This window comes from Crotalus tigris, unplaced genomic scaffold (assembly GCF_016545835.1).
Source record: "Crotalus tigris isolate CLP2741 ecotype Arizona unplaced genomic scaffold, ASM1654583v1 scf7180000024340.7048381, whole genome shotgun sequence".
Lineage (NCBI taxonomy): Eukaryota > Metazoa > Chordata > Lepidosauria > Squamata > Viperidae > Crotalus > Crotalus tigris.
Genome location: NW_024100510.1, coordinates 897,988 through 913,339, shown reverse-complemented (window position 1 = coordinate 913,339; position 15,352 = coordinate 897,988). Strand labels below are relative to the sequence as shown.

The 15,352-nt window shown below is 44.1% G+C and overlaps 1 protein-coding gene across 5 annotated transcripts in view; it reads right to left on the bottom strand.

Moving 5' to 3' along the window:
* Window positions 1–225: 225 nt before the first annotated feature.
* Window positions 226–15,352, bottom strand: part of ACKR3 (atypical chemokine receptor 3) — a 39,767-nt gene continuing 24,640 nt past the window's right edge. For 4 of the 5 annotated variants that reach the window (XM_039326332.1, XM_039326329.1, XM_039326330.1 and 1 more), the window contains one exon: window positions 226–2,503. In XM_039326332.1, coding sequence (XP_039182266.1) covers window positions 1,383–2,477 — 1,095 coding nt within the window. In that variant the 5' untranslated portion in view covers window positions 2,478–2,503 and the 3' untranslated portion in view covers window positions 226–1,382. Of the gene's footprint in view, window positions 2,504–8,670; window positions 8,694–15,352 lie in introns of those variants that run through there. The other variant, XM_039326331.1, reaches the window with a different exon arrangement.

Below are 15,352 nucleotides of genomic sequence, written 5' to 3'. Positions count from 1 at the left end.
TAGTTCCTCAGTGAAACTGAGTTCTGATTTCAAGGCACTCTTAAATAAATACTCTATTTTGCTGTAAGTCTATTTGTAATTGCAATATTATTTGCTGTTCACTTTTCAACATTTCTTTATATAAAAAATCTTTTTAAAACATATACGCCATCTTCCAAACCTAAATTATCCCAGAATAAATTACAACATAATGAAAACAAAAAAGTATCTTAGAGGACACAAAACTTTCTTAACATGTTGCCTGTTTATTGGATATTTTTAGGATCAGAAAAAGAACACAAATGGACTGAGACCAGTTACATTTGGAAGCATATACATGCATGCACACATACATAAACACACACATAAGTCTATATGGTTGTGACAAGAAAATTGCTGATAAAAACTACTTTGGAGGTACCCTGTTCATCAGTATTTTGAATCCATTCCTAGTTAGCTGATGCAGGTATGTCACAAGCAGGATACTGTAAGCCAGCAGTCCCTAACCTTTCTCGCTCAGCAGACTGGTGGCGGCAGTGGGGGAAGGGAAGAGGGGATGGTTTCACGCGCACACATGCGCCACTTTCACAACTGCAGGTTTGCAAACACATGCCTACCACTTCCACGGCCCAGTTCCCAATGGATTGCAGCCCAACACTGGGCTGGGGAACTGGGGTTTGGGGACCCCTGCTACAAGCAAACCTTATTTTGTGATTTAGCTCTGACTCTATAATTTGGAAATGTATACTATTTTGGCTGAATAGGAATCTGTTCTGATTGCTACTGGAAGGCTTCCAGGGAACATCAGGTCATATTCCCTGTAGAAAAGGAATTGAAGAAGAGAACTGTGGCAAACCATTTCTGTAGAGTTGTCTACAAAACGATATTGAAGTCACCAATAATACTTGTGATTGACTCAAAAGAGAATTTTAAATTAAATATCAGGTACATCTGCCTTCCCCCCACACACAAATTAACATACTGGATTGCTTGCATCTTATTTTCCAAGATAGTATTTGAAAAATAACTTACAAATAGGAGGATGAAAACTGAAAGAAACAAATAGACAAAGATCTATGCAATAATGAATATTTAAAAATATATTACAACTATGTTGTCACAAATATTTGTGAAGACCAACTTAAAATACATATTAATTTTCATTTGTTATGCAGATTACTCTTACAATAGGAAATTGAATGAAGATCTAATATTTAAAACTACAGTTTTTATACTCTCACAATCTTGTTCAAATCCATGGTTAAATATATTTATCTTCCAGTGCAACTGCAAAATATGTTTTTTAAAAAATATATATTGTAAAATGCATATTGTGTAGACAAGGTTCAATAATTAGGGAAGGAGTAATCTGTTCCCCAGCAATGTCTTTTGCAACGCAATGATCATTTAGTATTTTGCTCCAAAGCAGAGTACTCCATTTCTGAAACCTTGGAAGTATCAATCAGCTTTGTAAGGCCAGTTTTAGCCGAGTATTTAAAGATAAATGCCTTCATGAGTTCATACTTGTAGTTTCGATTGATGAAGCTATAAAGGATGGGATTGATGCAACAATGAACCAGAGAGAAGCACTGAGTAATGTGAAGAGCTGCATAAAGGACATTCTCCATTTGGCAACTGAAGGGTATAAAATGGAAGGCCAAGAAGAAATCAAGCAAGACAACTATATGATATGGCAGCCAACAGACAAGAAACACAAGGACATAGGAAAAAATAATTTTCACATTACTCCTCCTCTCTTGATCATTAGAGGCTGATACAGCTGCGGCTAAAAGACAATAGAAAATAACAATGACAGGAAAAGGAATGACAAAACCTAAAATAACAGAGGTTAGCTCTATGCCAGCTAGCCACTCCTTTGCAGTCTCCTCTGGATAGACAGGACGACAATAGGTTTCATTGTTGGAGGAAACTGTCTTAAGATAATAGGTATCAGGAAGGGCTGCAAAGAAGGCAAAGAGCCATACCAAGATGCAAATGCAACAACGGAGTCTTTTTTTTTTAACACTGCTGGCAGGTTTGAAGAAAGAAACTGAGAGGTATCGATCCACACTCATACATGTCAGGAAGAAGATGCTGCCATATAGATTGATGGAGAACACAAGGTGAGCTATCTTGCATGAGATTTCTCCCATGTTCCACTGGCTGTGTTGAACAAAGGAGACTACCCAGATGGGAAGAGTGATGATCACACAGAGGTCAGCAACAGCAAGATTGAAGATGTATAAGTGAGTTTCATAACCAGTAGTTTTTGCTTGAAAATTCATCCAGACAACCACAAAATTGGCCACTAAGCCAATCATAAAAATAAAGATATACAAAAAGGAGAGGGTATAGAGCATAGCACTTTTGTTAAGCACATTTGGGCACGACAAGGAGTCCACAGTGATACATTCTCCATTGTTGCAGATTACATTGGTTTCATTGAGATTCTCCACTTCCACAAGATCGAATATTGGAGGCATGTCAATAGTATTCATTGCAGATGATTTTTGATGAAATGAGTCTGAAAAAAGAAAGAGCAAAAAAGACAGCATGAGGAATTTTAGTTGAAGAGTAGACATTATTTGCAATTGCTTTTATATTGTGGGAAGTCATCCCCCCCCCAGAGAAGGAAATATTAAGAGCAGAAAAAAATATATTTCCTTAGGAGCTTGAAGAGGCAGGAAAGCATGCCCAATTTTCTTAATAGCCCCAAGTCTGCCTCCCCCAAGCAGAAAACAGCTCTATAGAAATGCAGATGCAGTCCATTCAGGAAAGCTGGAGCTAGAACAGTGGTTCTCAACCTTTCTAATGCCGTGACCCCATAATACAGTTCCCCATGTTGTGGTGACCCCCAACCACTTATACATCACCGGGTGCCAGGGGCGTGGCCAAAGAAAAGGGGGAAAAATGGCGGACAGCCTTGTTGGCGACCCCCGTGAAATGGTTGTTCGACCCCAAATGGGGTCCCGACCCACAGGTTGAGAACCACTGAGCTAGAAGATTAAGAAGACAAAGACTTAAAATCTGCATATCTCACCCAAACTCTTAAGAGTCATTAGCCCAGCCTCAGGGAAATATAATAGGATTAAACCACAGATACCAAGGCCCAGAAAAGCACACACACAGACTCAGTTTAAAGTTCATGCCACAGGAACAGGAAACAATTCAAAACAAAAGGCTTCAGAGGGTATAAAAAACCCACTCCCTACATGTGTTCTCTCTCTTTTCTGCCAGAGCCATCTTCCTGTCTGGCTCTCCTCACCAATAAACTACAATCTTCTTCCCAAAGCAGTTGCCATGTTTATTCCCAGCTTGGATGAACCAGGATGAAGACTTTTCTTCCAACAATTTGGCACCCCAGATGGGACTCCAAGCTAACCTCTCCAATGGACTGAGACTGGTAAGCCCCATCTTGCCAGCAGCAGACCCCCTTGTATCTGTGGATGGGTTTCCCAGGCCCTGCCCATGTGGAGCCAGGGTAGTAAAGGGAGTTTTGGGTTTGAGCTCAAGGGCTGTGTCAAGACTGCTAACATCGGATGTTCTTGTTTGCCATATATGAAGAAGCAAACATGTTTTATTTAGCCTGCATATCACTTCTAGAGTTAAAGCAGACAATACTAGCCTAGCAGATGGGAAAGTATGCTAGTTAACCATAACAATATTTCAGTACAGCATTGCCAAGGTCAGTTGTAACCGGAGGAGTACAGGAGGGATAGTTCACACTTCAAAACTAATTGGAGAACGTGATTGATGACTATAAAATGAAGGAATGAGTTATGCTTTGTTATGGGTGATTGGGGGTAGGAGGATTCAGTTTTTGGCTTCATTATGTATGTGCCGAAGCTATGTAGCAATAAAAGGATTCTTTAAAGTAAATAAAGCCTCAAAGTTCTTTCAAAAGCTGCTTCTTTTAGGAACCATGACATCAAGCCAAAAACAACAAACTTTTAAAACCATTTAGGGGTCCCTTACTCCAGTCACTATCCCTAAACTAACGGGGATAGTTTGAAAAAGATTTGGGGAAGATCTCGCAATGGAAGAGGAAGAAATGCCTGAGGCCAGCACCCCCCCCCAGCCACAGCTTCCCCAGGAGGTGAGCGACAGCAGCAGCAGCTTCCCCAGGGAGGGGAACGACAGTTAGCCAGCCGGTGGAGAAGAAATTCTTGCAGATTCCCCAGCTGGGAGCAAAGCCAAAACTATAAGGAGAGCTGATTTGGTCGTCAGACTGGGATAAGCCGAGTGGAGGCTCTGGAGGCTTCCATACAGCCCTGCCAGCAGATGAGCATGAGTCACGACAAAGGGATTCTTACATATCGCATCCCCCTCACCAGTGGAGAGCTGCCCGGTCGTCTGTCACTGAAGACTTGGGTGAGTGGAAATACCCACCTGCAGCTCGCAGTGGGTCATTAGAATACATGGCAGAAAGATTTGAAGAATTAGAAGTGAGGAGCGAAGAGCAGCTCCCATTTAGAGAGGCCCCCAGCCCCTCCCTCGCAGATCAAACAGCCTTTCAGACCCCGGGGTCCCCTGCCAGGGCCTCCAGCCCCACAGAGAGAGAAAACCCCAGCCTGGGCCCCCTACAGCAAGGTGAAATTGGGCAACCCCAACAGATGAGTGATCAGCCATCTCTGAGCTTACATCAACTAATAGAGGCCTTGCAGCAGCTTGGGGTGGTGCAAAAGCCAGGAGAGTGACAGCTGGTGGGCTTGCAGATGAGGGAGGCCAAGCAACTACCCCCACTTGTCCAGCAGCCATTGAGGGGCCTACAGCAGCAGAGGGCATCACACCCACTGCAGTCCAACAGCAGACCACTATAACCCCCACTTGCACCATTGAGAGGCCTACAGCAGCAGTGGGCACCACCAGCCCCCATAGCCAGCAGCAGAGAAGACAGCAGCAACCCCCACCCAGACAGCAACCTGGGGAAGACCTCCAACGACTTGAGAGGCCAGTACTACCGGTATGGCAACAACAGCCAGGGTGGGGCCAACTGCAACTGGGGGCACCACGTCAACAGCAGAGAGCCCAGCAGCCGTTGGATCAACAGGCAGGATGGGGCCAACAGCAACTGGGAGGGCCACAAGTGCAGATACAAGTCCAGCAGCCATGGAACCAGCAGCCAGGGTGGAGGCCGCCAAAGCCTGTATTTGCACCACCCTTCAGAGCAAACTTCGATGGGGAAGCTGATTTTTTTTCTGAACCAAGTGCATTCTCACTTGAATCGCTGGGCCTACCTCTATCGGGACCCAGGTACCATGGTCGACGTTATTGCATCCAACCTAGAGGGAGAAGCATCTGAATGGCTGAATAATTTATATAGTGAGCAAGCCCCCAAACTGGAAGATCCCCACCTTTTTCTCCTAGGTATGAGAGAACGATTTGAGGACCCATCCATTGGCCTTAAAGAAGCAGGACAGATCCACAAAATAAAACAAGTCGGCAGGCCTGCCCTGGAGTACGTGTGAGAGTTCCACAAGACAACAGGTCGAATAGAGGGGTGGCCTGAGCAGTCCCTAATCCATCATTTCATTGAGGGATTAGACAATCACCTCTCTCGGGCCTGCATCTATCGAAAAGTACCTGATTGGCTACAGGAGTGGTATCAGACAGCGGTGAAGCTAGACATTAAGCTCTCTCGCTATAAGAAGCCTCCCTCTCCTGAAATTGAACCAAAACCAGAATGACCCAGAAGACAACCAACCCCCTGGAGACCCCCAACAGCTATGTCTACCGAAAGACCCAGACCACCTGCAGGGCTGCCACTTGCGTGCTTCCAATGCAGACAACAGGGACATCGAGCAGCGAACTGCTCAGTTCCCTACCCCCAACAGCAGAGCAGACTGAGACCAGCACTGAAAAAGAAATCTGATCAGCAGCCACCGAAAGGAAAATCCAATTGGATCAAACAAGAACTGGCTGCCCAAGTCGCATCCCCTACACAGGAGGATGCCGAGTCTAAGGCTGGATCCTTCCCCGCTCTACCCTCTCTCGACAGTGATGACGAAGGGGAGAACGACCCAATGTTGAGTTGACAAATCCCGCCTTTTTTGCTATCCGCCAAATTTATAATCCCTAAATTGGGGGTACAAATGAATTTAAATGTGCTAATAGATTCTGGATGCACCCAATGTATTATTAGCTTACCCTTTGCCATGAAATTGGGCATACGAGCAAAATTTCTCTCCAAACCCATGAGATTTGAGCAAGCCGATGGCTCCCTCGTGAGAGGGACTCTTGTCACACAAGTAACTGAGCCCTTATGCCTAGAAATAAGTGCTTCCTAGTGACTCCAAAAATGACTGAGACTGTGATCTAAGGCTAGCCTGGTTAGACAAATAGAAGCCATTTATCTGGTGGGAGAAAGGAATGAGAACCGTGAGACTACCTATAGGGCCTAATCCCCCATTGATTCAACAGATGTTGCAGAGCACCTTAGGCCACCCAATGAACGAGCGCACATGGCTGCCTCACTGCCACCAGATGAACCACTCATTCCCAATGACTACTGGGACCTGGCGGAGGCATTCAGTGAAAAAGAATGCGATGCCCTACCCCCTCACAGACCCAATGACTGCTCCATCGAACTAATGCCAGGAGCCAAACTCCCACGACCGAAAATGTATGCTATGTCCCCCCTCGAAATGGAGGAGATGCAGCGATATGTGAACAAAAACCTAGCGAGGGGGTTCACTGAACAGGCCAAATCCACCATGGGAGCCCCCGTATTGTTCAAAGAAAAAAAAGATGGGTCTCTTTGTCTCTGCGTAGACTATAAGGGCTTCAACGCTGTAAGTGTGGAAAATAAATATCCCCCCCCCTCCTAAAGGACTTATTAACCCATCTGGCTAAGGGGAGTATCTTCACTAAATTAGACCTGAGAGAGGCATATTACCGGGTGAGGATAAAGGAAGGAGATGAGTGGAAAACTGCCTTCAACTGTCCTATGGGGAGCTATCAGTTCAAAGTCATTATGTATGTGCTGAAGCTATGTAGCAATAAAACGATTCTTTAAGGTAAATAAAGCCTCAAAGTTCTTTGAAAAGCTGCTTCTTTTTGGAACCATGACAGACTGCTTTGGAAAGAAGATGAAGATGAGTACCTCTAAATTTTAACTTTAAAGCCCAAAGGAAATGTGTTTATGTCTGTGTGTGTGAGTGAGAAGACCCTTTTTCCCCAATCATAGTTGGATTTTGCTCCCTCTAGTCCAGTGGTTCTCAACCTTTCTAATGCCGCGACCCCATAATACAGTTCCCCATGTTGTGGTGATCCCCAACCACTTATACATCACCGGGTGCCAGGGGCGTGACCAAAGAAAAAGGGGGAAAAATGGCGGACAGCCTTGTTTGGCGACCCCCGTGAAATGGTCGTTCGACCCCAAATGGGGTCCCGACCCACAGGTTGAGAACCACTGCTCTAGACTTTCCTAGTCGCAGAAAGGATCTGTTCAAGTGGCAGACCCTGGAAAGCATGGGGGTTTGGCCAGAGCACATGACCTTTTGTTAGGGAAAAGGGAGAGGCTGTGTGAAAATGGAATGGAATGAGTGAATGAGGATTGGATTTGGGCAACCAGCTGGTAAGGCCCTGGAAGCAAAGCCTAGTTCAGAAGGTGCCAGTACTCAATGCGTAGGGGGCAGCAGGTCTTTCCAGATCTGCAAGGGGTCTGAAAACCAGTGGCAGAAAGGAGGTGTCACTCACAAAAGGAGGTGTCACTCACTGCTTTTCAAAAAGGCAGCAGGTCCTCCCGGACTCGCGAGGAGTCTGAAAACCGTGACAGATAGTTCCCAGGGAAGGAGGTAAGGGTACTTCGTCAGGGAATCAAAGTCCTCCCCGGATGCTTTTTCATCCAAAAAACCGCTGTTTTTTTCCTTTTGTACCTGACTGAGCCAAAGTGAGCCCCACATCTGAGAGGGAACATGGGAAGCGGCAGTTCAAAGGTGACAATTAGGACCCCCCTAGGAGATTTGCTCAAAACAAAGAGCAAGAGAAACATGTTAAAAATGGGCTTTGCTCAGGGCTTTGCTGGAAAACCAATTTGGCTAAATAAAGGTACTTAAAAGGGAAAATAAGAAATAGTGATTCTCTCTCTCTTCTTTCTACGCAACCATGTGGTATATCTAAGATTTGTGCCTTCCCTAATTTGAGTTATCTGAGATTTATGGTGGGAATGACTAGAATGTATAAAACTAAGACTTCTGTTTCCCTTGTCTTTGTGTATACAGTATATGTATATCAAAGTCTTTGTGTGTGAGGTAAATGTGACTGTTTATTGTTTCTAACCCAAAGATAAAAGACTTTTAAAATTCTGCTAGAAATTCTGCTTAAAATAAGCCACCAAAAAAGGAAATACTCTCACTCTGTTTGTCTGGCCAACAGAGTGAGAAAAATGTGTTTGTTTGTTTGTTTGTTTTCCCCTTTCTCTCTCTGTACTCCTAAGAACAGCCCAAAGTTACCAGGAGGGATTGTTTTATCTGCTGGAAAAGTTTCACTTGCATTTACTGTATGTTCTTTCTTTCTCTTTCCCTATCTATCTATCTATCTATCTATCTATCTATCTAATCTTTCCTGAAAAATGTGTGTCTATGAAGCTAATCCTGGAACATATAAGCATTTTTCAATCTCTAAAATAATGTGATCTATTTTAGAATAAATGTTAAAGGCAGATTCTCCTGCCCCTGGAAAATTGCATACCTTAAAATATTAGGCTTTTAAAATTATTTGGAGCTTTCAGCATTCTCAAGCTGCCCAGCATTTTTTTTCAAGTTGCAAGTCCTTGTCTTTAACATGTTGCAAATGTTCAAGTTCAGAAGTGAAACATTTCATTTTGTTGTTCTCTTACCAGAATCCCGCCTTTCTTTTGTCATCTGGGATATCATCATTTTGTCTGTCTGTCTGTTTCTTTGACCACTGCAATACTGATGCCTTTTCAAACTCTGCCTGCAAGCTCTCCCCCCTCACCCTCATGTACTACTCTTTTTCTTGTCCTTTGTTCTCCATACCTTTTGTCTGCCTCTCCTGGGAGAGTCCACCCAGAAAGGGGGAGAGATCTTGTTTTTATATCTTTCAGCCTTGCATAGATGACCCCCCCCCCACAACCTTTGGAAGCAGAGCACACTGACCCAGACGTTGCCTCCATCTATTTGAGCCATGGAATTGAGTTTTGAATCCAGTCATTCACTAAAAAGCCACCATGCAACCTGAGTGGAACATCTTCCCAAGTCCTACCACTCTCCCAGATGCCTGTGAAAAACTGCAGAAGAAGGAAGAAATCCTGGAGTCACTAGTCCCATGTGAAGCCTCAGGGAAAAAAAATTAGAAAGACTATGGGGGAGGGTGGAAAGTCACTGTAGAGTTTTCTTTCTTGCCCCATTTGTATTGTAACAAGCCAGTTGAATGGATTCATGGAGAGATGGAATTTGGGAATACTTGGCACAGCAAATACTGAATACCTTGGGACTTCTGTCTGGTGGAAGGGAAAATTTATCCAGAATGTTTGTGTTGCCTGTTTGTATTAGTAGCTGCACGCACGCACACACACACCATTCAGAATCACATTGAGCCTATCCCCTCCACCGAACTTCGTAAAGTTCCCTAGGCTGATTTCTGCTCTATTGCACCAAAGCTTTACATACACAACTTCCAGCAAAATTCCAAGGGGGAGGAAACCAGGCCCCCTCAGGCAATTTGCAATTCATATGCCCTGACTGAGGAAGTAGTAGGAAACAGATCTCCAAATCTAATCCCTGAATATCTTTAACTGGTGGATCCAGATTGCGAGTTCTGGGGCTCACTATGAGCAATTTAAAGAAAATTTGATAGCTGGCTTGCATACTGGCTAACCTCAATTGGACATTACAAACCTGGATGCACTGAACTAAGAGCTAAGGCAAACCATGGCTGTGAAGAATTTTGGGAGGAATGTGCAAACCTGACTGGAAGTTCAAAGTTACATCCAACATTTGAAAATAATTGGCACAGAATATTGGAAACTATAAATTTCTACCAAATTTTACCTAACAAAATTTTTGCCCTGACTTTTAGAACGTTATGGGGTTGGAAGCTCCCCTTTTGGGAGCAGGGATCTTTTTCTGCTTGCCTCCATTAGTGTCTTCTTTTTTTGTGGCTTAACAGTTTAAAAGCTTGTCTACCAAGTATTCCTGATCAGATCAATTTTAATCTTGTGCCAGTAAAAGTGTGTCATCCACACCATTATGGCATAAAGCGGGGAGAGAAGGAAATATTAAGGGCAGAAAAAAATATATTTCCTTAGGATCTTGAAGAGGCAGGAAAGCATGCCCAGTTTTCTTAATAACTCCAAGTCTGCCTCCCCCAAGCAGCAACCAGCTCTATAGAAATGCAGATGCAGACCATTCAGGAAAGCTGGAGCTAGAAGATTAAGAAGACAAAGACAATATCAAATAACTTATGAATTCCACAAAAGTACTCCAAGCAGAATTTTACACATACCATTGTGTAAATAATTTTAATTTCAACAAACTGCAGATACAGTATGGAATAAGGAAGAACCAAAACTGTAAGCTGTATGCAAAAGAAACAACAACACTAATAGTCCTATTCTTATCAAGAAAAGTAAGGTAAGGTTATGAGGCATTCTCATTCCTTGGCAAGAAGCACTCTTTTAAACTGGACAGGGCAATCACCATTGATTTATAATGCTAGCAGGTTTTTCTATTTTACTGGGGTAAAAATGGAGATTGTGAAGGGAGGGGGGAATTTCAGAACAAAATAGTATAATCATCCCTGAGTCAAGCTGAAATCCTAGTGATTATATGGACATACCCTTGTTTTCTTGGCAAACAATACAGTAATTTCCAATTGTCTTCTGGAAAGTTTTTTTTTTCAAATTCCCAGCCTAGTCTACAGCCTTAGGAATTGTTATTTGGACTTTTCATTTTTGAAATTTGAGCAAGATCATCATATGCTTCTCTTTCGTTGTGCCTCCTTTGGCATCACTCTTACATAATTGATTTCAGTCCAAAATCTTTTGTAAGCATTTACCCACAGGTTTTAGTATTCAAACAATAGGAATTTATGAGTCTTCTTTATTTTGTTTTGTTTTGAATCAATTGGGTGAGAGCAGAGAGAGCAGACTTGCAGAAGTGGGGCCCTCCTAAATAATCTAATTAAAAGCCTGGGGGGGGGGGAACCTAAACATGTCCAGAATTGCAACTACAGGGGGAAAAGTGAATGGAGGGAAAAACTGGACTTGGAGAGAAGAGAAATCTTGGAAATCAAACATTTGGACACAAAGTTTATTCTAGTGAGTTCTACTGTATAGTGTGATTAGACTACAGTTTCCTTTGTTCCTTTATTCTCCTGATCACATTGAAAAAATACCAGCACTGAGAAAGTTTTTCAGCATTGAGAACATTTTCTTTATATAGACTGAACTGTTTTTCTGCATAGTTCATTAACAGAGAATACTTATATAGACATAATTGCAAAATGAATTAGATACAGATTTGTTTGCATGAGTATTCTCCCCACCAACGAAGTAAGCACAGATGTTTGCAAGGGTGTTTTTTTTTATTTTCTCTCTCTGCATATTTATAAGGATTCCAGTGTTTACTAACTAAATAACCATGAACTGAATATATTTTATACATATTGAATGATCCTGAGAAAACTGTGACCATTTTAAAAAGTTGTTTACAACTATTGTAACATTTTACTGCCATATCATAAATTTTTATTGCCTAGATGGCAAGCTTTTATGGCCCTGAGCTGCAATATCATTCTACCTTTTTTGTGCATAGTCAGAGACTGCTACATTTTTCTACAATATTTTAAAATTTTTAAATACTTCTAAATACTTTGTGGATTTTTGTGGACTAGCTTGTATTATCTTTTTATACTATACATATATTTGTATAATTTTTTTTACACTAACAACAGGCTGACATTTTGGGTTTTTTTACTCTCAGCTGAGACACATTTTTTTTCTTTTAAGCACTGGCACGGAGGGTGCTCGCACAGACGAGGGGACAGCTGCGCACAGCAGATGTGCTTGGGGTTGGAAGGGAGGCTGGGCAGATTGCGGGCACTGGCAGTGGCGCCGGCACCACCAGCGCTCACAATTTGCCTGGCCTCCCCTCCGGCCCCGAGCAACGCTTCTGCCATATGTGGCTGTCCCCTCGCCCGTGCGATCGCCCTCCGCGCCAGTGCTGGCTCCAGCACCCGCACTCTGCCCAGCCTCCCCTCCGGCCTGAGCAGCGCCTCTGCCATGCATGGCTGTCCCATCATGCCTGCGTTCGGCCTCCACGCCAGCACTGGCAATCTGCCTGGCCTCCCCTCTGCCTACTTTGTGCAGCTCCTCCTGGGCCCCCACCCCCGCTGTTAACCCTCCCGCCACCATGTAGGGGGCGACCTACTTGTGACAACAGTTACCTACTCCGAGGTCCTGCCCTTTCATGGCCTCTGCCCGGAAAGTTGCACATGTGCGGAGAGGAGGGAGCAGCTCGGCCCAGCAATGGCTTGCGTGCCACCAGAGATGGCTCCACGTGCCATAGGCTCGCCACCATGGGCATATACTATAGGCCACCCATCCAAGCAGAAGAATTAGATGAACTCTTTGGTAAACAATTAATAACTGTATGTAGGAAATATACCACAGTAGTAATGGGAGACTTTAATTATCCTGATATCAACTGGGAAACAAACTCTGTAGCAAGTGGGAGATCAAATAATTCCTAACCAACTTAGCTGACAACATTGTCATCCAAAAGGTACAGGAGGGAATAGAGGAAATGCTATACGAGACCTAATTCTTACTAACAGAGAAGAAATGATAGGAGGAGTTGAAATTGCTGGAACTTTAGGCAAGAGTCACCACATCATATTGGAATTCAATATAATACAAACACAAGCAATAGAACATAATACAGCCAGTGCCTTAAGCTTTGAAAGGGCTGATTTTAACAAACTCAGAGAGAGCCTAAGAAAAATTCCATTGATGAAAACCCTAAATGGAAAACAACACAAGCATAGAAAACTCTGAAAAATATTATCAAAAAAGTCCAGCCCAGCACCATACCACTAAAAAAGACAAACAAGAAATCCAAGAAGAAACCAGCATAGTTGCACAACGATCTTTCTGATAAACTGAAAGATAAAAAGTTCAAACAAACAAAATGGAAAGAGGAACACATAACTAAGGCAGAATACCAGCATATAGCCCAAATCTGCAAAGATGAAGTCAGGAAAGATAAGGCTCAGAATGAACAAAGACTTGCAACAAAAGTCTAAGATAATAATAAAAATAAAGTTTCTTTCAACATAAAATAACAAGAAAAAAAGTCAGGGAAACAGTAGATCCATTTAAGAAAGAAGAGGGCAAGGAAGCAACATGCAGTAGAGAGAAAGCAGAGCTGCTTAACTCATTCTTTGCATCAGTTTTCACACAAAAAGAAACTATAGCCCAATCTACCAAAAACACAACTGTAAAACACAGGAATAAAAATTAAAACACACAAGAAAATAGTTAGAGAATACCTATCTGATCTTGATGAATATAAATCACTGGGATCTGATAAGGGGCGTTGTCTTACCTGAACGCCTTTTCTCAACACGGAGATGGAGAATCCACCAATGGGTTGAGACTGTATTCCTGCCCAATCAGATCAGTCAGCCAAAGTTGCCATGCCGGTCCTGGACCACGAGATCCCAGTCTTGACGCGAGTGAAGCCAATTGACTGACAGCAAGACATTGTGGCTCACCAATTAACTAATCCTAGGCCTATATGACCTATGAGGGTGGGAGTGGATTCTCCATCTCCGTGCTGAGAAAAGGCGTTCAGGTAAGACAACGCCCCTTCTCCAGTACTGGAGATGGAGAATCCACCAATGGGACATACCAAAGCCTACTGTCCCTGAGGGTGGGAAGTAGACTGGTCCTGTGTGTTACTCTGGTGTACCACCTGCTAAAGAACCCTCCTACCAAAGGAGGCCTCTGCAGAGGAAAATTTATCAGTTTTATAGTGGCGGATGAAGGGTGATGGCGAGGCCCATGTGGCTGCTCTGCAAACTTCCTCAATGAAAGCTTGAGTGACCCATGCCACGGAGGTGGCTGCACTCCGTGTGGAGTGTGCTGTGATCCGTCTGGGAATCGGCAATGCCTCCGCCTGATACGCCCCGGCGATGCATGCTCTGATCCACCTACCAATGGTGGAAGAAAAAACCTTCCGACCCATGGAAGAGGAGTGGAAGGATACAAAAAGCACTTCTGAACTGCAGAATTCCACTGTTCGTGATATATAGTACCTAAGAGCCCTACGGACATCCAATGTATGCCATTGACGCTCCAGGTCATGTGCTGGATTCGGACAGAAGTCCAGTAGCACTATCTCATGTGACCTGTGAAATAAGGAATTGACTTTTGGGATGAAAGTCGGGTCTAGTCGCAGGACTACTCACTCCCTGTGGAAGAAACACAGGTCATCCCGTATCAAGAGTGCTGCTAATTCAGAGATACGTCGGGCCGACGTGATTGCCACCAAAAATGCTACCTTATGGCACAGAAAGCGGAGGTCGCATTCTTTTAGTGGCTCAAACGGTGCCTTGGTAAGTGCCCGTAGGACCCGTGGTAGGTCCCACGAAGGGTACCTGTGTACGGTGGAGGGCCTGATATTCACGACCCCTTTAAGAAAGGAACGGAGTAAAGGATGATGGCTCAGTGACTCCCCCGAGTTACAAGAGAGAACTGTGGAAAGGGTGGCGATCTGTCTACGTAGTGTGTTTGGGGCCAAGCCCCTCTCCAGACCGTCTAACAAGTAATCCAAGATGTTGGGGACCGTTAGTTCCGATGGACAGGTTCCGACCAGAACACCAGGATTGAAAGTTTTTCCACATGACCTCGTATATGCGATTCGTGGAAGGACGGCGAGAAGCCTGAATTACCCTGATGACCCCCTGCGAATAAAGCTCCCTTGTTAAAATTGAGCGCTCAAGTGCCAGACGGCTAATTTTAGCCATTGGGGTTCTGGATGGAGAATCACCCCCTGACTGAGTGAGACCCGGTCCGGAGGAATCCGCCAAGGATCTGTGGTGGAGAGGCTCCTCAGGTCGGCGAACCAAGGTCTCCTTGGCCAATACGGGGCCACCAGGTGTATCTTGGCTCGCTCCTGAAGGAGTTTGCGTATTACCGCCGGGAGGAGAGGCAAAGAGGGAAAGTTGTAGAGCGCATCTGCCTGTTCTGCTCCCACGGATGGGAACCGGGAAAAGAAGTGAGTCAGCTGGACATTGGACGGTGATGCGAACAGGTCTACTAGCGGTCTGCCGAAGCGGTGACAGATTTCTTTGAAGACTGTCGGATGGAGACGCCATTCCGAGTGATCTACTGTTGTCCTGCTCAGTA